General features: G+C 42.3%; 1 protein-coding gene across 18 annotated transcripts in view; it reads right to left on the bottom strand.

Moving 5' to 3' along the window:
* The window catches only part of LOC118085215 (cystathionine beta-synthase-like protein), a 37,465-nt gene that overhangs the window by 2,243 nt on the left and 14,422 nt on the right, over positions 1 to 20,800 (bottom strand). For 7 of the 18 annotated variants that reach the window (XM_035115595.3, XM_035115601.3, XM_088667838.1 and 4 more), the window contains exons 3-17: positions 20,549 to 20,655; positions 19,843 to 19,977; positions 17,654 to 17,733; positions 17,161 to 17,295; positions 15,610 to 15,679; positions 14,141 to 14,232; positions 12,583 to 12,708; positions 11,730 to 11,814; positions 10,153 to 10,258; positions 9,142 to 9,219; positions 7,047 to 7,181; positions 5,665 to 5,773; positions 3,493 to 3,528; positions 841 to 925; positions 690 to 731 (exon numbers count right to left, since the gene is read on the bottom strand). In XM_035115595.3, coding sequence (XP_034971486.1) covers positions 690 to 731; positions 841 to 925; positions 3,493 to 3,528; positions 5,665 to 5,773; positions 7,047 to 7,181; positions 9,142 to 9,219; positions 10,153 to 10,258; positions 11,730 to 11,814; positions 12,583 to 12,708; positions 14,141 to 14,232; positions 15,610 to 15,679; positions 17,161 to 17,295; positions 17,654 to 17,733; positions 19,843 to 19,977; positions 20,549 to 20,655 — 1,421 coding nt within the window. The remainder of the gene's footprint in view (positions 1 to 689; positions 732 to 840; positions 926 to 3,492; positions 3,529 to 5,664; positions 5,774 to 7,046; positions 7,182 to 9,141; positions 9,220 to 10,152; positions 10,259 to 11,729; positions 11,815 to 12,582; positions 12,709 to 14,140; positions 14,233 to 15,609; positions 15,680 to 17,160; positions 17,296 to 17,653; positions 17,734 to 19,842; positions 19,978 to 20,548; positions 20,656 to 20,800) is intronic. The other 11 variants (XM_035115605.3, XM_088667835.1, XM_088667836.1 and 8 more) reach the window with 3 other exon arrangements.

Raw genomic sequence — 20,800 nt, 5'->3', positions numbered from 1 at the left:
TTCTGCTTATTCCATAGCATATTTTTAAAGCTTTTTATGTCAACAGAGGCATAGATACTCATGTCTAACCATCGTGTTTGCTCACTTTCACTCAGAAATAAATCCTACTAAATTCAACGGGGCCTAGTCCTAGGTAAGTAGAGTTAGGCCTCCAAGCCTGTCATCTTCGAACTAAGTCCTTCAGAGCACAAACACCAGAGGCATCCCTGGATAGAGCCGCTGTGCTCTGCCCAAGTCCTAGTTCAAATGCAGGAGTTTCATAGTTGAAGTTCTCTGTCTCCTTGCACCTCAGTTAAAATAAAAATTGTGAAGGACAATACAGTGGAAGGCAGCAGAAGCGCCAACACCATGACAGAATGTGGTGGGACCAGAATGTCTGGACCACTTTCCCCTGCCTACATTCACAGGCTCTGTTGGAGAAAGGCAACCCAAATTACAAGAGGACGACTCCAGCAGGTGAGAAATTGTTGATTTTCACCTCAGGGAAGATTGCAACTAAGTTAGCAATGCAACAGGCATATGAGACTGGATTCTGCAAACACTTACTCGTATCGTGAGACATTGTACTCTCGGACACACACCAAAGAAATTGGAGGTCAGGGTATGTATGTATGTATTGGGTACTTCCCCTGTCTAACCCAGACCTGGCATAGTGAGAATCTTAGCCACTAGCATAGCTTATTTCTTACCCTCATATGTGTGGAGAAAATCCTGTGGCTCCTTCATGTGCCCTATATAAGACACAGAAGATTCTCACTGCCATTAACTGCTATTATATGCTATATAGCCAACAGGGAGTATGGCAGAGAAAGCAGGATTCATGCCAGGTCTTTTACTTACACTGAATCTGTTCGTGCACCACCAGAGCAAAATGATCGATTTCCAAAATATGGGAGAGCTTCCCCAAGTTGTCCTGCAGACGAATCTGCAAAGAGAAACAGACTTTAAAAGCAACTGCATATAGCCTTACAAGTTTTGATAGATAAGCACCCCACTCCCAGTGCTTTTCCAACAAGCTTTTGAAAGTAGTATTTGTGTCGTGATATGGCAGTTGTCGTATGAATCTTTATTTTTCATCATGTTAAATGTTGGCATTTTAAAGAGAAGTGGAATGAAAGAAAAAAGAGTCTGTAGAGCATGGTAATTTTAAAACCCAATGAGAGCCACGTGTTCTCTCTGCTTAAAGCACAGCAACTGCAAGTTCAGAAACACACACCATTACTAGTGGTTTATTTTCCAATTCTGGCAATAAGAGCTGGAAGGAGGTGATTTGGGACAAAATAAGAGGTGTGAGAAAAACTATAAAAGCCAACCAGTAGAAACAAAGTGCAAGTCCATATTCCAGAACTGAATTTCCCCACAGGGATATTGCTTTTCATTCCTAGCAATATAGGCCAGAAAAACAATGAATACCCAGGCCACTTAAGTAAAGTCTAGATGGCCAAGTATCGCAGACGCTGCAGTAGCAGATATCTCACTTTGACAGGGAGTTGGGCTTCAGGAGTTGTGATATAAATGCACTGCTATTGACGTGAGCTGTGGGAAAACAGAAAATACTATGGCTCCTGTACTATCAATCAAAAGAAACCTGCAGAATGAAAAAGGCACTATCTACGCTGCCTGTATTTTGTGGCCAACATCCAAATGGGCCCTTCCACAAGCCGGAGGAACCTTCAGCATATGAAAGCATTGCTTTACACCAGAGATGGGGAACCTGTGGCTGACAACGCCCATCATCCTTGACCATTGGCCATAATGGTGGCAGCAGGTGGGAGCTGCCAATCAAAACATCTGGAGGGCCACAGTCTCCCCATCCCAGCTTTTCACCAAGCTTTAAGCTTAGAGCACCATGTGAGAAAAGGGAACACGTTGTTCCACTTGAGCAAGAGCTTGTGCAATCTCTTGTGCCGCAAAACCTATCACAGAAGCACACAAACTCCTGTGCAAGCTTTTCTGGAAGGTCACTAGCAGGCATTTCCCTTCCACTTACAGTTCTTTGGAGCCAACTCATTATAACTGTGAACCTGTGAAACACAACTGAGATCAGTTCAGTCCTCAAAATAAGGCTGCTCAGGTACAACAGGAGAAGAGGACAGGAGGCTGTGGTACTTTTCTTCAGTCTCACATAATAGAAACTAGGGACTTATCGCTGTAGTCTATAAAGCTGGCAATTTTATCCACACCAACATGGCTCAAAATGTCCTCCGAAACACTCTTAACATAGCTGCCAAGTTATCCCTTTTTTAAAGGGATTTTCCCTTATGCTGAATAGGCTTCCTCGCGAGAAAAGGAAAAACTTGGCAGCTATGTCTTAAGCACACAAAATCTACATTTTCTGCCCATCATCATTATTGTCCTAGATTCTAGGCTTGTGAGTGAAGAATGCTGGTACTTGTCAATTCAGTAGGAAATAAGGTTTTGAAGTCTAAGGGAGGGAAGCCGACAGAGCATGAATAAAGGCACTAAGCACAACAGCGCTGTGTTTTAATTCAGTTGCTTTCAATTTATACTCGCAGGAGCCTTCCTGCACTTTTTAATCACCAATACCATTATGGCAATCAATCATGGTCTATGCATACAAAGGTCCATCAGGATTTCGTAACTTTTAATGTAATATAATGCTATAAATTTAGGAAGAATTGTATCTTAACATAATGGAAAGACCCTTTTCTTGGTTTACTGGAGCAACTCAGTCTCCCAGTCAAACCAACCGAATCAACTGTAAGCATACCCAATAATTTTCTTCTATAATACCGGTAATAAGGCTGTTCAAGATTTTCTCTTTCAGTGACAAAACATCTAAAGTAGATTGACAGAGTCTATGGTTCAAAATTATGTTAGCAATCTTTTAAAAAGGAATAAAATTATTAGTGGTAATGTTGGTTAGAGTGAAGGAGGGACACTCCAGGCAACAATATTTGAGCACACAGAAGAAAGGAAGACAGTCCCCAGAAATTGTCACTAAAGAACCAGGAACTACAGCCAGGGCTGGGTATACTTTGTACTTTCTAAAAAGTAACAGTACAGATTAAAATTCTGTGCCAGGATAATCAACATTCCATGTTAAGGCAAAAATTCTGCAACCTGAATAAATTATGCAAATTATGTAACATCTGCTTATTTTGCCAAGTTTGTATGGCACAAGGGCAGAATGTCCACAGCCCTGGCTTTAGCCATAAAAAGGAATAAACAATACAGGGTTTGATTTTTTTTTAATCCAGAGGCAAACAGCATACATCTTTAAACCCAGTTGTATCCTTCTCCCCGAATCCCGCAACCTGGGGATGAATATGTGACTGCAGAAGCAGCTGGCCTCCAGTCCAAAAGGGCTATTTTCTCCCAGCGTCAGAAGCTCTCTTTTTTAGTGTGGTAGCTGACTGCAGACAGCTTATGTGATCCTGCTATTTGCCACTAGGCAACATGGGCCCCTCCACCGTAAGTACACCAGCTACACTTAAGAGAGAAGAGAAGCTAAGTTGCTTAATTACGCACCAGGTTATATATTTTGCACGATGATTCAATTGATAGCTAGGGAAGAAATTAAATTCATTTAATGTGATCATGAAGCATTAGTAGAAAACATGAAGTGATTAGGTGAAGTGTTACATTTTAGCCTCAGAATTTTAACAATTAGAAAATATATTTGCCAAAGCATTAGTTTGATGTGAAGTAGAAGTGTCTCTTTTAAGGTACACATTGGTTTGTAAGTTCCCTTAGGTTTCAAGTAGGTCTCAAGGAACTCGATGGAGACCAGCTTCTGAGAAGATTTGCTTAGGATTGTGACAAGCTGCAAAGTGCAGCTCTTCCAGTTATGTGCATCTGCAGGATATTTTTCAGGGTGAGGCAAAGTACAAAAAACAGATTCAAGAGCAGTTTCTCACAAAATATTTTGAGAATTGTGCCGGCACAATTTGCCTCTCATCTCAGCTGCTACAAATGCTTTTCACAAAAATAAAAGCTCAGAATCTGAGGGTTACGGTTCATCCAGGGGGAGGGCTGCCCCCCATGAATGTCCATGCTTCCTATTTAGAGAATTTAATAGTCAGAACATTTCACTGACAATGACAAAAGTAACTACAATACTGTCACTAGTTTAAATGGATTTACGCCCCCCCCCCCAGTAACCGTGCACAAGATTGCAGCTGCAGTTTCACAGAGTATGTAGCTGTCTAAGTCAGTTGTGTGCTGCAAACAAGCTTTTAACAGTAATTTTACCCAAAGTGTTGCATCTTGGTTTTACTTTGCCATAGTTTGCATTTGCCTCCAAACAAGGCTCTGTGGATCCAGCCATCCTAACCCTGCTCATGAAAGAGCTGGCAAAATCCTGCAGAAAACTGTTGTGCCTGCAAAAAAATTACAACACCAGATGCCAAGAGTCTCATTATCCACCGGGAAGACTCAAATGCTTGAGATCAAAATGGAACTAACATACCCTCCAACTGTCCCTTATTTATCAGTGTTGTGTTAAAATATTACTAGCATGAATTGCTAGGCATGTTTGCCCTTTTCAGGGTTCAGTCATTTCCCCCAGGCCTGTACAGTCATACCTTGGAAGTCGAATGGAATCCGTTCTCGAAGTCCGTTTGACTTCCAATATGTTCGGAAACCAAAGTGTGGCTTCTGATTGGCTGCAGGAAGCTCGTGCAACTCTGGGAATTGTAGCTCTGTGAGGGGAATGGAAGTCTCCTAACAACTCTCAACATCCTTAAACTACAGTCATACCTTGGTTCTCAAACGCCTTGGCACTCGTACATTTTGGCTCCCAAATGCTGCAAACCCTGAATTGTGTGTTCTGGTTTACGAACGTTTTTTGGAAGCCGAATGTCTGACATGGCTTCCGACTGAGTGCAGGAAGGTCCTGCAGCCAATCAGAAGCTGCACCTTGGCTTTTGAACATTTTTGGAAGTCAAACAGACTTCTGGAATGGATTACATTCAATAAGCAAGGTATGGCTGTATAGTTTCCAAATTGCTTTGGGGGAAGCTATGACTGTTTAAAGTGGGATGTATGGTGCTTTAACTGTATAGTACAGATGGAGTCTGTTAAGAACATACGAAGAGCTCTTCTGGATCAGGCCAATGGCCATCTACTCCAACACCCTGTTCTCACATTGGCCAAGCAGATGCCTGTGGGAAGCCTGCAAGCAGGGCCTGGAGGCCACAACACTCTTCCCAGCTGTGATTTACAGCAAATGATATTCAGGGACAGACATACAAATTGCCCCTGGTTTTCACAAATAGGTAAAATATTTTAAAAAACATAAAACATTTTCATTTAAATGCATGTGTTTTCTCACAAAATAGGCATATCCAGATTTTGTAAGCGGTGTGCATACGTACAATATTGTGCACACAGGAGTTGATCAGTATATGTAACCTTGTTCGCATGTAATGTTCAAAGAGTACACAGCAGTTGAGCTGTGTTCACTTTTTCACACCAGCCCTTGCAAGCGTGTAGAGACCGCCTGTGCCTGTGTGTTCAGTGTAACATGTGAACAACCCTACAGCAAAACAGTATCTAAAACCGTGTGTAACTGTGTATAATTTCCTTAATGTGCATCATACATTTTAGTCAAACGACCTCCCCCTTGTCAAAAACCTCTTTTTCCCCCAGCAATGGTGCGGTTCAGGGAAAGGAACAAGAGACACCAGAAGACTTTGATACCTTTTTGAACTGCTTGTAGATTACTTTGCTGACTTGGTCTGATGGCTGCACTTTACCAGCAAGCAGTGAAGAAAGCATGTTGCCGAGGGTAACCATTCCCAAAATCAATCTGAAAACAAGAAGGTATCAAACAGTTTTCTACTGGGTGAGTTGTGGGTTCTTTCCTTTTTTTATCAGTTTAATGTTTTAGGCCAATATTGACAGAATCCATCTCAATTTGAATTCAGGGGTGCGTGCAGAATCCTTAGGGGTAAAACCACAGGTTCTATTTAATAGCATCCCAACACCATTTTCTTTATAAACTTCTGGAGGAAGGAGTTTAAGTTTGGAGAACTGGCATGGAAGGGATGAGGAACTTCCCCTGCTTACCGTTTCCCCTTTCCTAATTGCTCCCCTTCCAAGAAAATGTGTGCTATAAACCCCGAAGAGGAATAATAATTAATAATAATACACTGCAGGAATGTGTACCACAGTATAGATTATTATAATTATTATCTTATTGTCATTTTATTATTATTAAATATGAGTCATTTTTCCATTTATGTACAACACTCAGAGCAACTTGCTTTGCTGGATTTTCTTGCAAAGCTATATGCTTAGACAAAGACTTATGATGAACCAGTTATAAACAGTTCCTAACACAGTTGCTTTTGGATAACATAAAAAGCCTTGTTGCTATAAACAAAGTTCAAAGATGATGTGTCTTTCTCAGTCTGTATAATTTGGATAAAATTGTGTGTTAGAGAAAGTTGGCCTTTCTTTTGCCTGCACTGCCTTTATTGCAAATGACGCTGAGTCACAGAATAAACCTCGTTTACCTACCGTTTGTTAACTGGGATGAACTTTTGGGAGTGAACATCCTGCCTGCATTGCAACTTGTCCCTGTCTGACCCACCTGCAATGCTGACCATCCCACTGGCCTATTTCAGACCTGGTGACTTCAGGACTAAGATGCAATTTAGGCTCAGTTAATTATTTTATGGGTCATTTGAAGCAGATGACTCTGGCCCTCAAAAGGTAATAAACCATACCATGATTTTAAGAGAAGATTTTTTTAAAGCCACACCTGTGACGGAAGTGACAATCAAAAATCTTTGTTGATGTCCTATATAGCACAGGGATAGAAAAACAAAAGAGAAGGTGGGAGGTTTCACTCCAAATTAGTCTCTAATTTCAGGAGACTTTTTGTACCAGGGGATTGATCTGGTGAGCAAAATGTAGGCGAAGGCTCATAGTTGAAAATTCAGAGAAGCAAACTAGATGGGATCATGAAACAGGGTGGGTGAAACCAAATGGCAGGAATGACTATGTGTGTGCACCCAGATACTAAATATACATTTAGAAACTGGGTATACTTGGAAGGAAGGAAAATCTACACATACCCAGATTCATCAACAACAGGTACTTGGTCAAATCCCTTTTCTCTGAGTATTTCAATGGTCTTTTCACAGGTAACGCTTGGTAGTACTGTCAGGGGAGCAGAGAGACACAATTCCTGAACTTTCAAGTGCCACCACCTAGGAAAATAAACAAAACAAATATAAAATCACTCTCCACCCAGGATTTTACACAAGCAATTCAAGGGCCAAGAAACAGTTGCATCTTAGTAGTTTGTATCTTAATGTTAGCTTTTCCTGAAAACGCTCATGGAGCCAATTACTGTATTTAAGTGCCCTCTGTCCTACTAACAGAAAAGGTTGTTCAGGGTATTCCGGAGCACGTGCTTGTCTTTAGGATGGATTGGTGTTTAGAGCATGCAACTTTCATCATTCCTGATGACTGGCCATGCTGGCTGGGGTAACCTTTCACCATATGATGTATTTTGGCTTAAATGAGACTGTATGGATGCTCAGAGTCAGGACAAATAGTAAAAAAAACAAAAAAACCCTCCCTATTTGAAAAGAGTTAACCATCGACATTTTAAGGAGTCATGTGCCACCTGAATGACTAAGAGTTTTTTTTTAATTTACACAAGCTCTTGTGATTATAGTCTACCTGTATTAAGACACACAAAGAGTTATCCTCAGTTATCAATGTGTATGTGTGTACACACACACACACACACAGTGTGGTACCTCCGGTGGCAGACGGGATCCGTTCCGGAGGTCTGGTCAGATCCCAAGGTTTCCGCAACTAGAGGACCGCTTCTGCGCATGCGCGACGAAACCGGTAAAATGCTTCCGGGTTTGCCGCCCACACATCCTGAAGTTTACGTAACCAGAGGGTTACGTAAACGGAGATACGACTGTATGAATATACACAGGTGGACATAGTGAAAAAGAGAAATGGAAGTAGCAACCATGGAATGCAAAAAGGACAGTCTGTGACAATCCTATGCAGTTTAAGCAAAGTGACCATTCACAACAGCAGTAGCTGACAATAACACAGCCATTGTACCACAATAATAAAATCTGGATTATTGGGTTATCACAAACTACTGCTGTTGTGAAGGGTCACTCTGTGTGTTTTAAGACTGACTTAAGAATTTCCACAGCCTGTACTCTTCACAGTTGCTGTGTGTTTCTCTCTCACACACACCCCTGCCAACAGTGGTTAGCACTTCATGGATTTGATAAAGTGGGGCTGAGTCCATGAAAGCTTATGCCACAATAAACCCATTGGCCTATATGGTGCCATAAGAACCCTTTTTGCTTGCAAAAGATTAACATGGCCATTCCTCTGGAAATCAAAAACTGATGCCTAGTTTAGTACAGCTGGAATTGTATCTTCAACATGAACATATCTCCAGAGCCTAGAGAGGGACTGTGTGGACAATATGAGTTGTAATGTTACTGCATCTTGGAGACCTGGGTTCAGACTTCACCAAGTCATTGACTTTCTCTTCAATTTCACTTTCTCCATGCATAATCATCACAACAGAAGTAGAGGGAAAATAATAATAATAAGAGTTTGGATTTGATATCCTGCTTTATCCTCCTACCCTAAGGAGTCTCAAAGTGGCTAATAATCTCCTTTCCCTTCCTCCCCCACAACAAACACTCTATGAGGTGAGTGGGGCTGAGAGACTTCAGAGAAGTGTGACTAGCCCAAGGTCACCCAGCAGCTGCATGTGGAGGAGCAGGGAATCGAACCCGGTTCACCAGATTACGAGTCTACTGCTCTTAACCACTACACCACACTGGTAAGAAATGTACCCTTAATTTTCCTCTACAATGATTTCCAAATGGATTATACCAGAACTAGTACCCAATAACGACTGCCTAGAAACTCCCTAGTTAAAGCTGAGTAATGCCAACAAGGCACTAGGATGCCATTTTAATATTTATGACTGAGGTGGAGGTAGATGTTTGCAGGGGGGGGCAGATAACTTCAACTAACAGCAGCAATTATCCAAAGCAACATTATTTCTGGACATATTTATGAAGTTAGCTTGCATAGACTTAACTATCAATATTAGAAAAAAAATTAACTTAAGGGTGGGTTTTTACTAAGCCTTCACAGGCATGGTCACCTCACCAGGGCTTGTTAATAATGTCATCTTCTTCTTTCATGAATCCTTTTTGGGTCATCCATTTGTCATTCAAAAACTTGGACCTGGAAGCAATCAAGAAACGAAACAAGTCACAAGTAGCAATTTAGGTTATACCTGCCTTAAAAGCAAATAAGCTGTAAAGGATGACACGGCATAACATTTCATGCTTGCACATAGAATAAACAGCTCTCTTTTAATACACTTGGTTCTCAGTGAGACAGTTGTAAAAGTCTGCATAAGGAGAATATAACCAGGCTGGCTCACCCACAGGTCAAACTGGGCTGTGACACAGGCGCCAGTCCTGCAAGGGAGAAGTCAACATGGCTGGGCTAGGGCATGAAAGTGGCAGTGGGAAGGATGGGTGAAAAACTGGCAGAGGGGGGTCCAGACTCAAGAAAGTCACTGAACAGTGACAGTCTCTCAGAGTGAGTGAGCTTGAGGTGGGAGGGCAGCACAGGGGCAATGGCAGTGAGTGTGAGAGGGTGGGCCTCATATGAGATGCCATAACTTCAAGTGCCCATCCTCTGTTATCTCCCGCTTGGACTACTGCAATGCTCTCTACGTGGGGCTACCTTTGAAGGCGACCTGGAAACCACAATTAATCCAGAATGCGGCAGCAAGACTGGTGACTGGGAGTGGCTACCGGGACCATATAACACCGGTCCTGAAAGACCTACATTGGCTCCCAGTATGTTTCTGAGCACAATTCAAAGTGTTGGTGCTGACCTTTAAAGCCCTAAATGGCCTCGGCCCAGTATTCCTGAAGAAGCGTCTCCACCCCCATCGTTCAGCCTGGACACTGAAGTCCAGCACCGAGGGCCTTCTGGCGGCTCCCTCACTGTGAGGTTACAGGGAACCAGGCAGAGGGCCTTCTCGATGCTGCTGTCACCATCACATTCAGTGGTGCAATGCCAAATGGGCAGTGCTAGTCATGCAGGCAGGGTCCCCTACCTCACAGTCAGCGTCAGGAACAGAGAAATAATACACCTACTTACATGTAGTTCCTGACAGAATCCGGAAGGATGACGACACAGCGCTGGCCTTCTTTCAGCTCTTTGGCAGCCTTGACGGCAACAGACATAGCACTGCCTGAGCTGCCACCTGGCAGAAGACAAGAGGACGCCATTAAAACGGCATGGAAACCATTTTGGAAATGCAGGTGTAAAAGGAGACAAAGAACGGTGGGAGAGCCTGCGGTCCTAGTAACTTGATCATTAAAACAAAGTATCCATTATCATCATCTCATCAATTTTCACAAAAAAGTTGTCTCAAAGTGACTTACAATTCATAAAATACATACAGCACAACAAGTATTCAAACAACAGCAGAGGTGCCCCAAAGTGCTCATCCATCAATAACTGTAAAAAGGACATATCCCTACTCGCCCCAGGATAAGATGAGCATCATTAAATAGTGAGCCACTATCTCACAACTTGTACCCAGAAATGCATTAGAAATTCAATCTTGTTAAATGGTGTTATGGAGTAATTTTAAAAGGTTGGCAAAAAAAAAATCAGCACCTTGGAGCTGACTTTTCTAACTCAATCTTTTCCCTTTCCTCTCAAGATTGCCTTTCTGTTACTGCCATATTATAACCAAGACTGGCATGTGTATAGGGTTGCCAGACTCAATAGAGGACAGGACTTCTGTGCCTTTAATTGCCCTGCTCTCTTTTGAGTCTGGAAACCTTAGAGAGAAACCAGCAGCCCCTTTGTTTAATTTCCAAGCAAAGGGTCTGCTGGTTTCTCTTTAAGGTTTCCAGACTCAAAAGAGAGCAGGACAATTAAAGGCACAGAAGTCCTGTCCTCTATTGAGTCTGGCAACCCTACATGTGTATCATACAGTCAACAGCCATGTCGGAGGGAAGAAAACAACCCAAGCAATCATTTCCTCATTCTTTCTGTTCAGAAAAGCTTGGTGTTCTGCAAGAGCCAGCAAAGAGCAGCAAAGACTCATTCCTTTCATGGAACTGTTCAGCTGGAACCGCCAAGCGATGGAGGTTATAATGCATAATTTTGTGTATGTTAAGATTGTGATGATTTTAGCATAAACCCTTTGACAAAGCTCTGTGGAGTATTGAGAGATGATTCTTTGACAGTGTGTAGTTGTTTGATCTTTGTTTCAAATAAATTTTTTAGAACAAATAAAGGGCTCTATAACTAGAGCTGCCTTTATTGTGTGCTGAAACCGAGAAGCAACTACAGGTACAGTTGCAGGTGCTTAATTGGATATATATTCTAAAAGAAGTGACATTGTCTTCTAATGTCTGAAAACAGGTGCCTTCTGTGCCAACTTGTGAATGCCTGCAGAAAACTTTTCTATTCTGCCAGGCCTATGCAGGTAATTAAGAATACGCCCCTCACAACGGTCTACTGCTGTTTTTATTTATTTTCTCAAAAGCTACCAAACGTGGTGCTTTACAGTACTCATATACCAGTGATCAACTAATGTGACAAAAAAGGAAAAAATATGACTTGGTCTCAAAAGCAAAGAGGTTCCTTCTCAACTGTTACTGTCACCTTGAGTACTGAATTACCCACAAATACAAATATACCCCTCAGAAAGCACTTACCACACAGCAACCCTTCATCTCTGATTAACATGCGCGCACAGGCAAAAGATTCTTCATCATTACACTTGTACCATTTGTCCACCAGCTGGAAGAAAGGGTGAAGAAACAAAAACAACATGAAGCCTTGAACCGGCCTCCGCACTTGGGCCCTTAAGTCGATACTAAGCAGGCCAAGAAATTCGGTGTGGGAGAGAAGACATGGATTCTAGCGGCAAATTCTTGGGTCCACTGCCACAAATTTGGGAGAAGTCTGGAAACTGTCTTCCTGCTGCCCACATCCCCTCGATCTCCTCAGTCTCCTGTTTCAACTGCTGTGCTGTATTAATGGGATTGTTTTATTGTGCATTTCAATGGTGGATGTTTATATTTAATTCTTGACATCTTCGGGTACAGCTACTAAACACTCCTGCCCAAAAACCCCGGAGAGCAGCAATTGCCAGTGTAGACAATATTGAACTAGATAGACCAAAGGTCTGATTCAGCAGAAGGCAGCCGACTACATCCACAGATTTTCTACTGCTCAATGGGGGGGGGGGGGAATTAGGCACATTTGCATATGCATTTCTGAGCTCCATTATTTGCTCTGCCTGCATTATTTTGGCAAGGAATGAGCCACAGGGAAATAAAGACAGAGTGACAAGGAGCTATGAAAAAGGACATAGGAAAACTTGGAAAGCAAAGCTAAACACTCAGTGTCTATATGCATTTCCTGAGGAAGCGTGACTAAGTTCATAGCAGGAAATCAGATGCAAAAAAGGCCTTTCACAAAGACATCAGAATTACGGACACGCCAGCAAGATGTGTTGAGCAGTAAGGTATGCATGAGGGGAAAGGAAAAAGGAGTTTGACTTACTGAGCTGTCCAGAACAGTAGGGATGAAGTCGTATCCAATCCCTTCCACTTCATAAGTTGTACTGTCTGTATTATTTAGTCCTTCAGGCTCTGCAAGAATGGATCCTTCGGGGTCAACACCTATAATCTGCAAGAGAGTTTTTAGCATTGAGTCAGTGTTTGCCTATCAAAAACTGCATTGTTAAATCAGTCATGGTAAGTCAAAATTGTTGTGGCATCGCAAAGATGTTTCCCCTGTCATTAAAACTTGGAAAACACCAAACCTGATGTCAATCATTGCTTTTAAAGCACATGAAAAAACTCACTTGCTCCTACCCTGCTTTCATTTGGCTTAGTAAAAGGGTGAATGTCAACAAGTGTGCTCTGGATCCCATTCAGATGCTAGCTCTCATTACATATATACAACCCCAACAGGTGATACAAACAGAAACATGATATTATGTGCTCAGTGACATAAATCTCTATGTCACTCAAATAATTTTGTAAGGAATCACAGTACAGGACACAAGATGTCCAGCGTGTTTTATTACTCTTAAGATTCTACTAAGTACTCTGTTTCCTGTGAGGATGAAATGCCCATTATGTTGGACACAATAAAATTATTAGATTCATTGAAATATCTTTCTGAAAACTGGTAGTATACACATTCTCCAAAGGGGTGACCTTGCTGGCAAATTTCACACAATTCTGCCCAATTTTCTAAAAGTATAGGAATTTCTGTCTAGTTCAGGAGGCTGATCTAGTGTGGGTGTTCCTGGCATTGGGCAATCAGGATAGACTAGAGAGTATGTCGATTTACTGCCCACCTTGCTACAGTCTCCCTGCCTGAACTGACAGAGCTGGGGCTGAGGACCCCCTGGACTGCTGGTTTTGGATGATTTCAACATCCATGCCAAGGAGACTAGCTCTGGGGTGTACTTGACCCTATCCTTGACAGCTGGTTTTCTGCTCAGAATTGTTCCCCAACGGACTGCTGTGATGACCGGACTGCTGTACGCAAGGTGTGCAACAGTATAAAGGACACTCTTGCATCAAGAATGCTTAACATGAACATAATGAGCTGGTTTACATAATGTCCTGCCCGTGCAAGTAGTCCCAACTTTCCTTAGACGTGCACACATGAGGATAAAAATGCAAACAGCAAGTGAACAGGCAGCAATCAGTGATATAGCTGGTGGCAGTCCATTTCATCATGGCAACAATAGTGCTTTTCCCAGACGCCATGACTGTTAATGAGCTCCATTTTGGGGGTAGATCTGTGTGTATGGTGAAGGCTGTCAACCCCAGAAGCCGTGGAACAGAATGGAACCAAACTTTGGTCGAGCGAACCCAGCCTCACAGGTCCCAGTGCCTGCTTTGAGGGCAGAAATGCCTGTCTGCCTGGGCCCATCATGGAACATGAGAACAGAAGGCTTGGCAAACAGAGATAATCCAACAGGGTGAAGAAAACACAAGGCTCATGAGACTCCCTATACCCCAATAAGGCTCGGGATCACATAAATCCATAAACAATGGGAAACAATGAAGCAGTAATTGAGATGCCCTCGCCTGGGACTTACTTTGCATTCCGGGCATTTCTCCTTTAGTTTTCGGGCAATGCCAGTGATGGTGCCTCCCGTACCCGCTCCAGCTACAATCATGTCTACATTACCTATCAGAGAGGCAGAAACATATGTACAGTTGAAGTGGCCAAACAGAATTAAAGACACAAATCTGAATGGATACATTCTTTTAGCCAATTCTAGTGTAAGGGTTTTGCCTCAGTATGGCACAGGGAGAAGACACACATTTCATCAAACAAAAATGCTATGTGGGAGCTCCCCCTACTGGCCTTAAACTAGCAAATGCAAAAAATGAAATAGGTTATACAGTGGACCCTCCAGATATGAACTTAATTCGTTCCAGGGGTCCGTTCGCACCCTGAAAATTACGTAAATAGAGGCGCACACTTCCAGGTTTGCCATGGCCATAACCCGAAGATTCCATATCCAGGGGGATACGCAAGTAAAGGTACGACTGTACTGTGAACATGACCTAGTCCAACCCCCTACAATGCAGGAATCGCAACTTAATCATAGAATTGTTCCCCAAAACATCAACTGGAGCCCAGATTAATTGCATAAACATAAGAGAGAATCCATAGATTGTGTGAATCCGAGATTCACATTTCCACTCAATAGCAAATGCCAGCAAATGTATTTAATTACTAATCTGTCTGGCCTGCCAGGTCCTGAAAGCCTAGGGAATGTGATAATACATAAGCAAATGAAACAATAATCCTGTATCTATGGATCTATGAGGTATTCATTTAGAGCTATAGATATGGGCTTTCAAGATGGGAAACCAACATCTAAATCTTTGCTCTGGCACAAAGCTCCACTGATGGTTTTTAGGTAAAGCACTGTCTCCAACTACTGGTTCACATGTTGTGGATGTCACAGGTCCACCCCACATTCATGCAATGCTCCATGTAGGGCGTACTTGATAATGTGTGAAGCGGATATGTAATGGTAGTACATCCGCTTTGTTGCAACGTGTTATTTGGCACCGAGCCTAACCAGCCACAGAGAGCTATTTTAAGAATAATTTGAGATAAGAATTGTAAAATACTTTATACACCGGGATGTGCTGTGGAATTGATAAGTTATAGCAATGTTGAAGCCTCGTCTTGGTTCCAGCCATGAGAACACTATGCAAATTAAAAGATGTCATAGCACTTCTCGGGAGGTTGTGGACTCTCTGTCCTTTGAGGTTTTTAAGCAAAGATTTGATGGCCATCTGTCACGGCTGCTTTAGTTGAGATTCCTGCATTGCAGGGGGTTGGACTAGATGACCCTTGGGGTCCCTCCTTCCAACTCTAAGATTCTCAGGCATGGCAAACTTGCAGGAGAAAAGTAGCTTGGGGACTGTTGGACACCCACTGACGCCACGTCTCTATGCATCCTGGCCCTTGCAATTTCTCAGAATCCCCCTTTTCTCAAAGCATCTAGGATGAGGGGCCCAAGGGTTACCTGCCGGCTGAACATACCATCACACTGCTGCAGGATCTCCTCAGCCGTGGAATCGTAATGGGCCAGGGGGTTGCTAGCATTGCGGTACTATGTTGAAAAATGAAAGGAAAATGTAGAAAAGTAATAGTCTGGCAAGTTTACAAAGACAGCTGTTGCTGGAACACACGTGGACTTAAATGTTTAATAAATCTATCAGCTGCTTTTAAAATGAAAAATCCTCCACAAAGCAGTATACAATAGCAAAAAGCAGCTATTACAAGTACCATTAAAAGCAAGCCCATTTAATAATAATCTAAAAAGTAAACAAAAGAACAACCCACCACCCGAAAACCTCATGCTATCAGGAAGGGCCATAGCTCAATGACAGAGCACATGCAAAAGGAGCCAAGTTCAATTCCTGGTGTTTTGAGACAGGGCTGGGGAAAACTGTCTGAAACCCTGGAGAGCAGCTGCCAGTGGACAAAACTGGGCTAGATTCCCAGTGGCCTGACACAGTAGAAGGGAGTTTCCTATGTTTCAATTTAGGACATTATCTTGACAGTCTAATTTACCTAATCCACAGAAAGTTACAGAGAGGGAGCGAAAGTCTTCAAAGCCCACTTGAAAATCTCTACATATTGCACCTGCCTGATCTTCCATGGATCTGGTTTCTGGAATTTTGGGCCACTGCTGAGAAGGCCCTGTTCCTTGATATACCCCCCCCCCCAGAGAAGAACATGGGGTATTTATTTGCCAAAATACTATCATTTTATTTATTTCATAAAATTTATATACCGCTTGATTTTGTAAAATGGTTTACAAAAAAGATACAATAAAATTCTCACTAAGAAGTTCACAACCATAATTTAAAACATACCAAAAGTTTAACCCGCAACAGAATAGACTAAAACAAAGTACAACTCATATACACTTTCTAAACACCTGGGAAGACTTGTCTAAATAAAAATGTCTTCAGCAGGCACCGAAAAGAATACAGCAAAGGCACCTATCAGATAGCAATAGGAAGAGAGTTCCAATTATGGTCTCAGCACCACTTAATTAATATTATTTTACTACTATAGAGGTGTTTATGCTCCTTACATACCACCAAGACTTGCTCCTCTTCGATGGCTAACTAGCCCACAACAGAGCCCCACCCACAGGATGACAATTGTGTATGAGTTGGAGGACAAGTTAAGTGCAATTTACTTTAGTCAATTGACTTAAGATTATATAGGAAGTTGACTTATAATGAAACAAGCCATTGGTTCTGTTAGCTCAGTATTGTCTACATCAACCTTTCCCAACCTGTGCCACTCCAAATGTTTTGGACTAACAAGTAGTCATGCCAACTGATGTTGATGGAATGAGTAGTCCAAAATACTTGGAAGGCACCAAGTCAGGGAAGACTGGTCTATATTGACCTGTGAAGGCTGTCCTGGGTTTCAGAGACTTTTCTATCCCTTTGCCTGAGAATTGGGAATTATAACTTATCAGCTTCACTGAGATATTAGAACGATGAATGAAAAGGACTGTATTCCACTTAGGACCTAGCTATCTGAAGTACTTCTCTCCTTCTGCCTCTTTACCTGATCCAATATGTGGGAATTGGGGATTTCATTTTTCAGTCTCCACGCCACGCCGACATGAGATTCTGGAGAGTCAAATCTAGCAGTAGTTGGAGTCCTCACAATTTCTGCCCCAAGAGCTCGCAGAACATCCACCTGATTTCAAAAAAGAGGGAGCAAATTTGTGAAATGCACCACACAACACCTGAGCAACGGGGAAACTAAACTTTAAGCTGTAAGACTTTGAGTGGCTTTCACTATGTATTAATTCAGATGATAGCTATTTTACTCCCAGTGCAATGCCACTTTAAATACTGAATGTCAGTCCAAACCCTGAACCTCATTAAACATTTTGCTACCTCACTGAAACAGCAAGTTTCAGCACTACCTTACTAAACATCATCATAGTACCCCATATGCAGCCATCTGCGTTGCTGGCTAACGATGTCCCAGTTAACCAATTGCACAACAAGTGACGATCTGTAAGCATCTGAAAATGACAAGCAGCTCTGACCTTCTCCATGCTCATTTTCTCCGGCATGACGATGATACAGCGGTAGCCTTTCACTGCAGCTGCCAAAGCCAGTCCGATCCCTGGAACCAAGGAGATGCATCACTGAAGGAAGCCACGCATTTATATTTTAAAACTCTTTCCTTGCAGGAGCATAGGAACCAGCCTTATACAGAGTCCAGCTAGTTGCCTCTCACGTATGGTACTGTCTAGATCAGTCTTCCTCAAGCTAGTGCTCTGCAGATGTTTTTGACTAGAGTTACTAACAGTCCCAGTCACCATGGTCAATGGTCAAAGATAATGGGAGTTGTGGTTCAAAACATGAGAGAGGGTACCAGTTTGGGGAAGGCAGGTCTACACCAACTGACGTGTCTCTCCAGGTATTCAGAAAGGAACCTTTTCCAGCCTTTTCTAGCGATGTCAGGGATTGAACCTGAGATCTTCTGTAGGCAGAACATATGTTCTACCACTGAGTTGAGACATAACTGAAATGTATGCCCCGCCATTCTGGACCAACTGGGTACTCATAGTGATAGACAGAACAAGCCATTTTTATATTAACAAGCAGACTGCCTGTTTAGCCAAGTTTCTGGCTATATTAAAAATGCTTTCAAGACACTTCTAGTAGTGTGTATGCTTCTCTCCCAACACACACGGCCGCTTAGGATTACATCCTGCTCCAACTCTTTCCCAGACATCAGGGGGCAATATTGCTAACCACGAGAAGGTACCATTTCAGAGATTGGTGAGAAAGCATTCAATACACTCACTGTAAAAACTAAGGCTGTTTCAACTACAAGGACAACTGCCTGCTGTGAAGTTTTGTGTCCACTTGGACATAACAATCATGATAACACTCTAAACTCGGCCTGCGCAGAACAGAACCACAACAGAGCAGTCTGTGTTTTCAGAGAGTGTAGTAGAGCAAGAGGTACAGCTTAGATCTTAACAGATCTTAACAGATGCCAAAGATCACACTGTTCTTTTTAACAAAAGCAGTATTGATGTTCTAATATGTTTGCGAAATTATGCAGCACTGGAAGATTCCCAAGAGAAGAGTGAAAAGCTAATCCAGTAAGACTGCTTACCATTTAGGTAGGAAAAGCTATCTGTTCATATACATTGCTCAGTAATGCTTATAACGCCGCTGTGTTACAGATCAGTTTAGCCCCCATCATTACAACAGATCATGGTTCTGTTCCCCTTTAAAAGCTCCTGTGTTCACTGATTTCTTCAGTCTTGCAACCGCCTCCTCCATTTCTTCCGCTCTGCATGACCCTCATTTCTTGATGCCAATCAGCTCTGATTTCACAGTCTCTCTCTGCAGCCAGAGGTGTCATGGCAGCTCTGGCTATCATTGGTATAGCTTCTCTGACCACAATGGGACTTGACTGCTAAGTGTTAAGCGGGGCATCAAGGAACTTAGAATTCAAAGGCCCTTGAACAACTTCTGATCAATTAAACCACATAATCAGTCCTTGGACACCTTGGGCTTTCAAACAACACTTTGATGTAACAGCTTCCAAGGCTTTCAATGAAAAGGAACAGGTGACATTTGTTTATATAACATGCTGATGGTGGGTGGTGTCTGACAGAGGCGCAGTAAAAGCTATCAAGTGAATTCAAGGCTGAATTAATGTGATTCACACAAGGGTCCTTCCAGCTCATAGTTCATGTCCTTAACCATTATACTGTACCAGCATATAAGGACAACTAAGGCTTTCTCATACTTGTTTTCTCCTCTGGGTATGATATCACATTGTGTCTATACGAATGCATAATGTTCCATAGCTCTGTTGAAAGCATAATCTAATAGAGGACTGGAAATCGTTAAAAGAAGGATGAGTTTCCTTTAAAAAAAGAATGCAAGTGAACATAGATTCTAAAAGGTAAACAGTTGGGAAAACTGGCTCTGACAGTGTTTCTCATTCAGTTTGGTAAACACAAAGAGCTCCATGACTTTACACCAGAGATATTGCTTTATTATCTCACTGACTTCAATGGGAGAACATTAAGTACATGCTTAATGTTCTCCTATTCATCACGATGCTTCCATTTTGGGGAGAAATAAAGCACCCCAGATACCTGTTCAGCCATTCCTGTCCTATTATCCTCCTGCCTGCATTACCACTATGCCCAACAACACAGCCCAGAGTCACACTACAATTGCTCTCACTCCCAAGCAACCATACCTGTGTTTCCTGACGTTGGTTCGATAATGGTATCTCCAGGTTTCAGAATCCCATCCCTTTCAGCATCTTCCACCATCCTTAGGCTGATTCGGTCTTTCACACTCCCTCCAGCATTGAAAAACTCACATTTTGCCACTGGAAAGCATAAAAGACTAGGTTTCAACTAGGTTTCATTTTTTTCTGTTTATCAAAAAGAGGGGGCACGCCAGCTTTTAATGTCTAGCCATCTTTCAGGGGGGAAATGCACCTGGCCAATTTATAGCCTCACTGGGTGCACAAACACACACGGTGCAGCAATAGCTCCCCATTTCCTTTGCACTATTCATTCGGTATCATTTTGGCACTACTAATTTATTTAGTTAGTTCTGTACTGTGGTTAGTTAGATTTTATTTTTCTGGGCTTCTTTTTATTGTTTCTGGTTTATGTCCATCCAGAGGACATTGTCAATTGGGCAGTCTACAAATGGCAGAAGTATAATTGAAGAAATATAATGTAACACAGAAGGTGACAAAACAAAAGGCTTTTGAGATATCAGCTCTAAATCAGCCCAATGCTGTATTTCTCTTTTGAACTGGCCAATGGCTTCACAGTCAAGCCAAGTTTACAGCAAACACTACCAAAATCCTGGCTGAACTGGTCCTTCTTGATCCTGGTGACGGCACAAATGTTTGCGTTTACAACTCCAGCTAACCAGAAGATACTTACAGAGCTCACATTTAAGTCCAAAGAGCTTCCCAATTTTGTTGATTCGCACCAAGGGAGTATCGCCGATCTTCTTGAGGATGTCGGGCATAATTTTTGGAGTCTCGGATCTAAACCAGAAAGACACAGGAGCATAGAGCAGGGATGGGAAACCCCCAGTCATATCCACCAGCACCTGAACATGGCTCGCAAAGTATCAAACCAAACGAGTGCGCTGGATTCTAACTACCAAAGCTAATCAGACCTCAGTTTGTG

Source organism: Zootoca vivipara, chromosome 4 (assembly GCF_965207765.1).
Source record: "Zootoca vivipara chromosome 4, rZooViv2.hap1.1, whole genome shotgun sequence".
Taxonomy (NCBI): Eukaryota; Metazoa; Chordata; class Lepidosauria; order Squamata; family Lacertidae; genus Zootoca; species Zootoca vivipara.
Note: the sequence above shows the minus strand (reverse complement) of the source record. Positions and strands in the feature narration are given on the sequence as shown.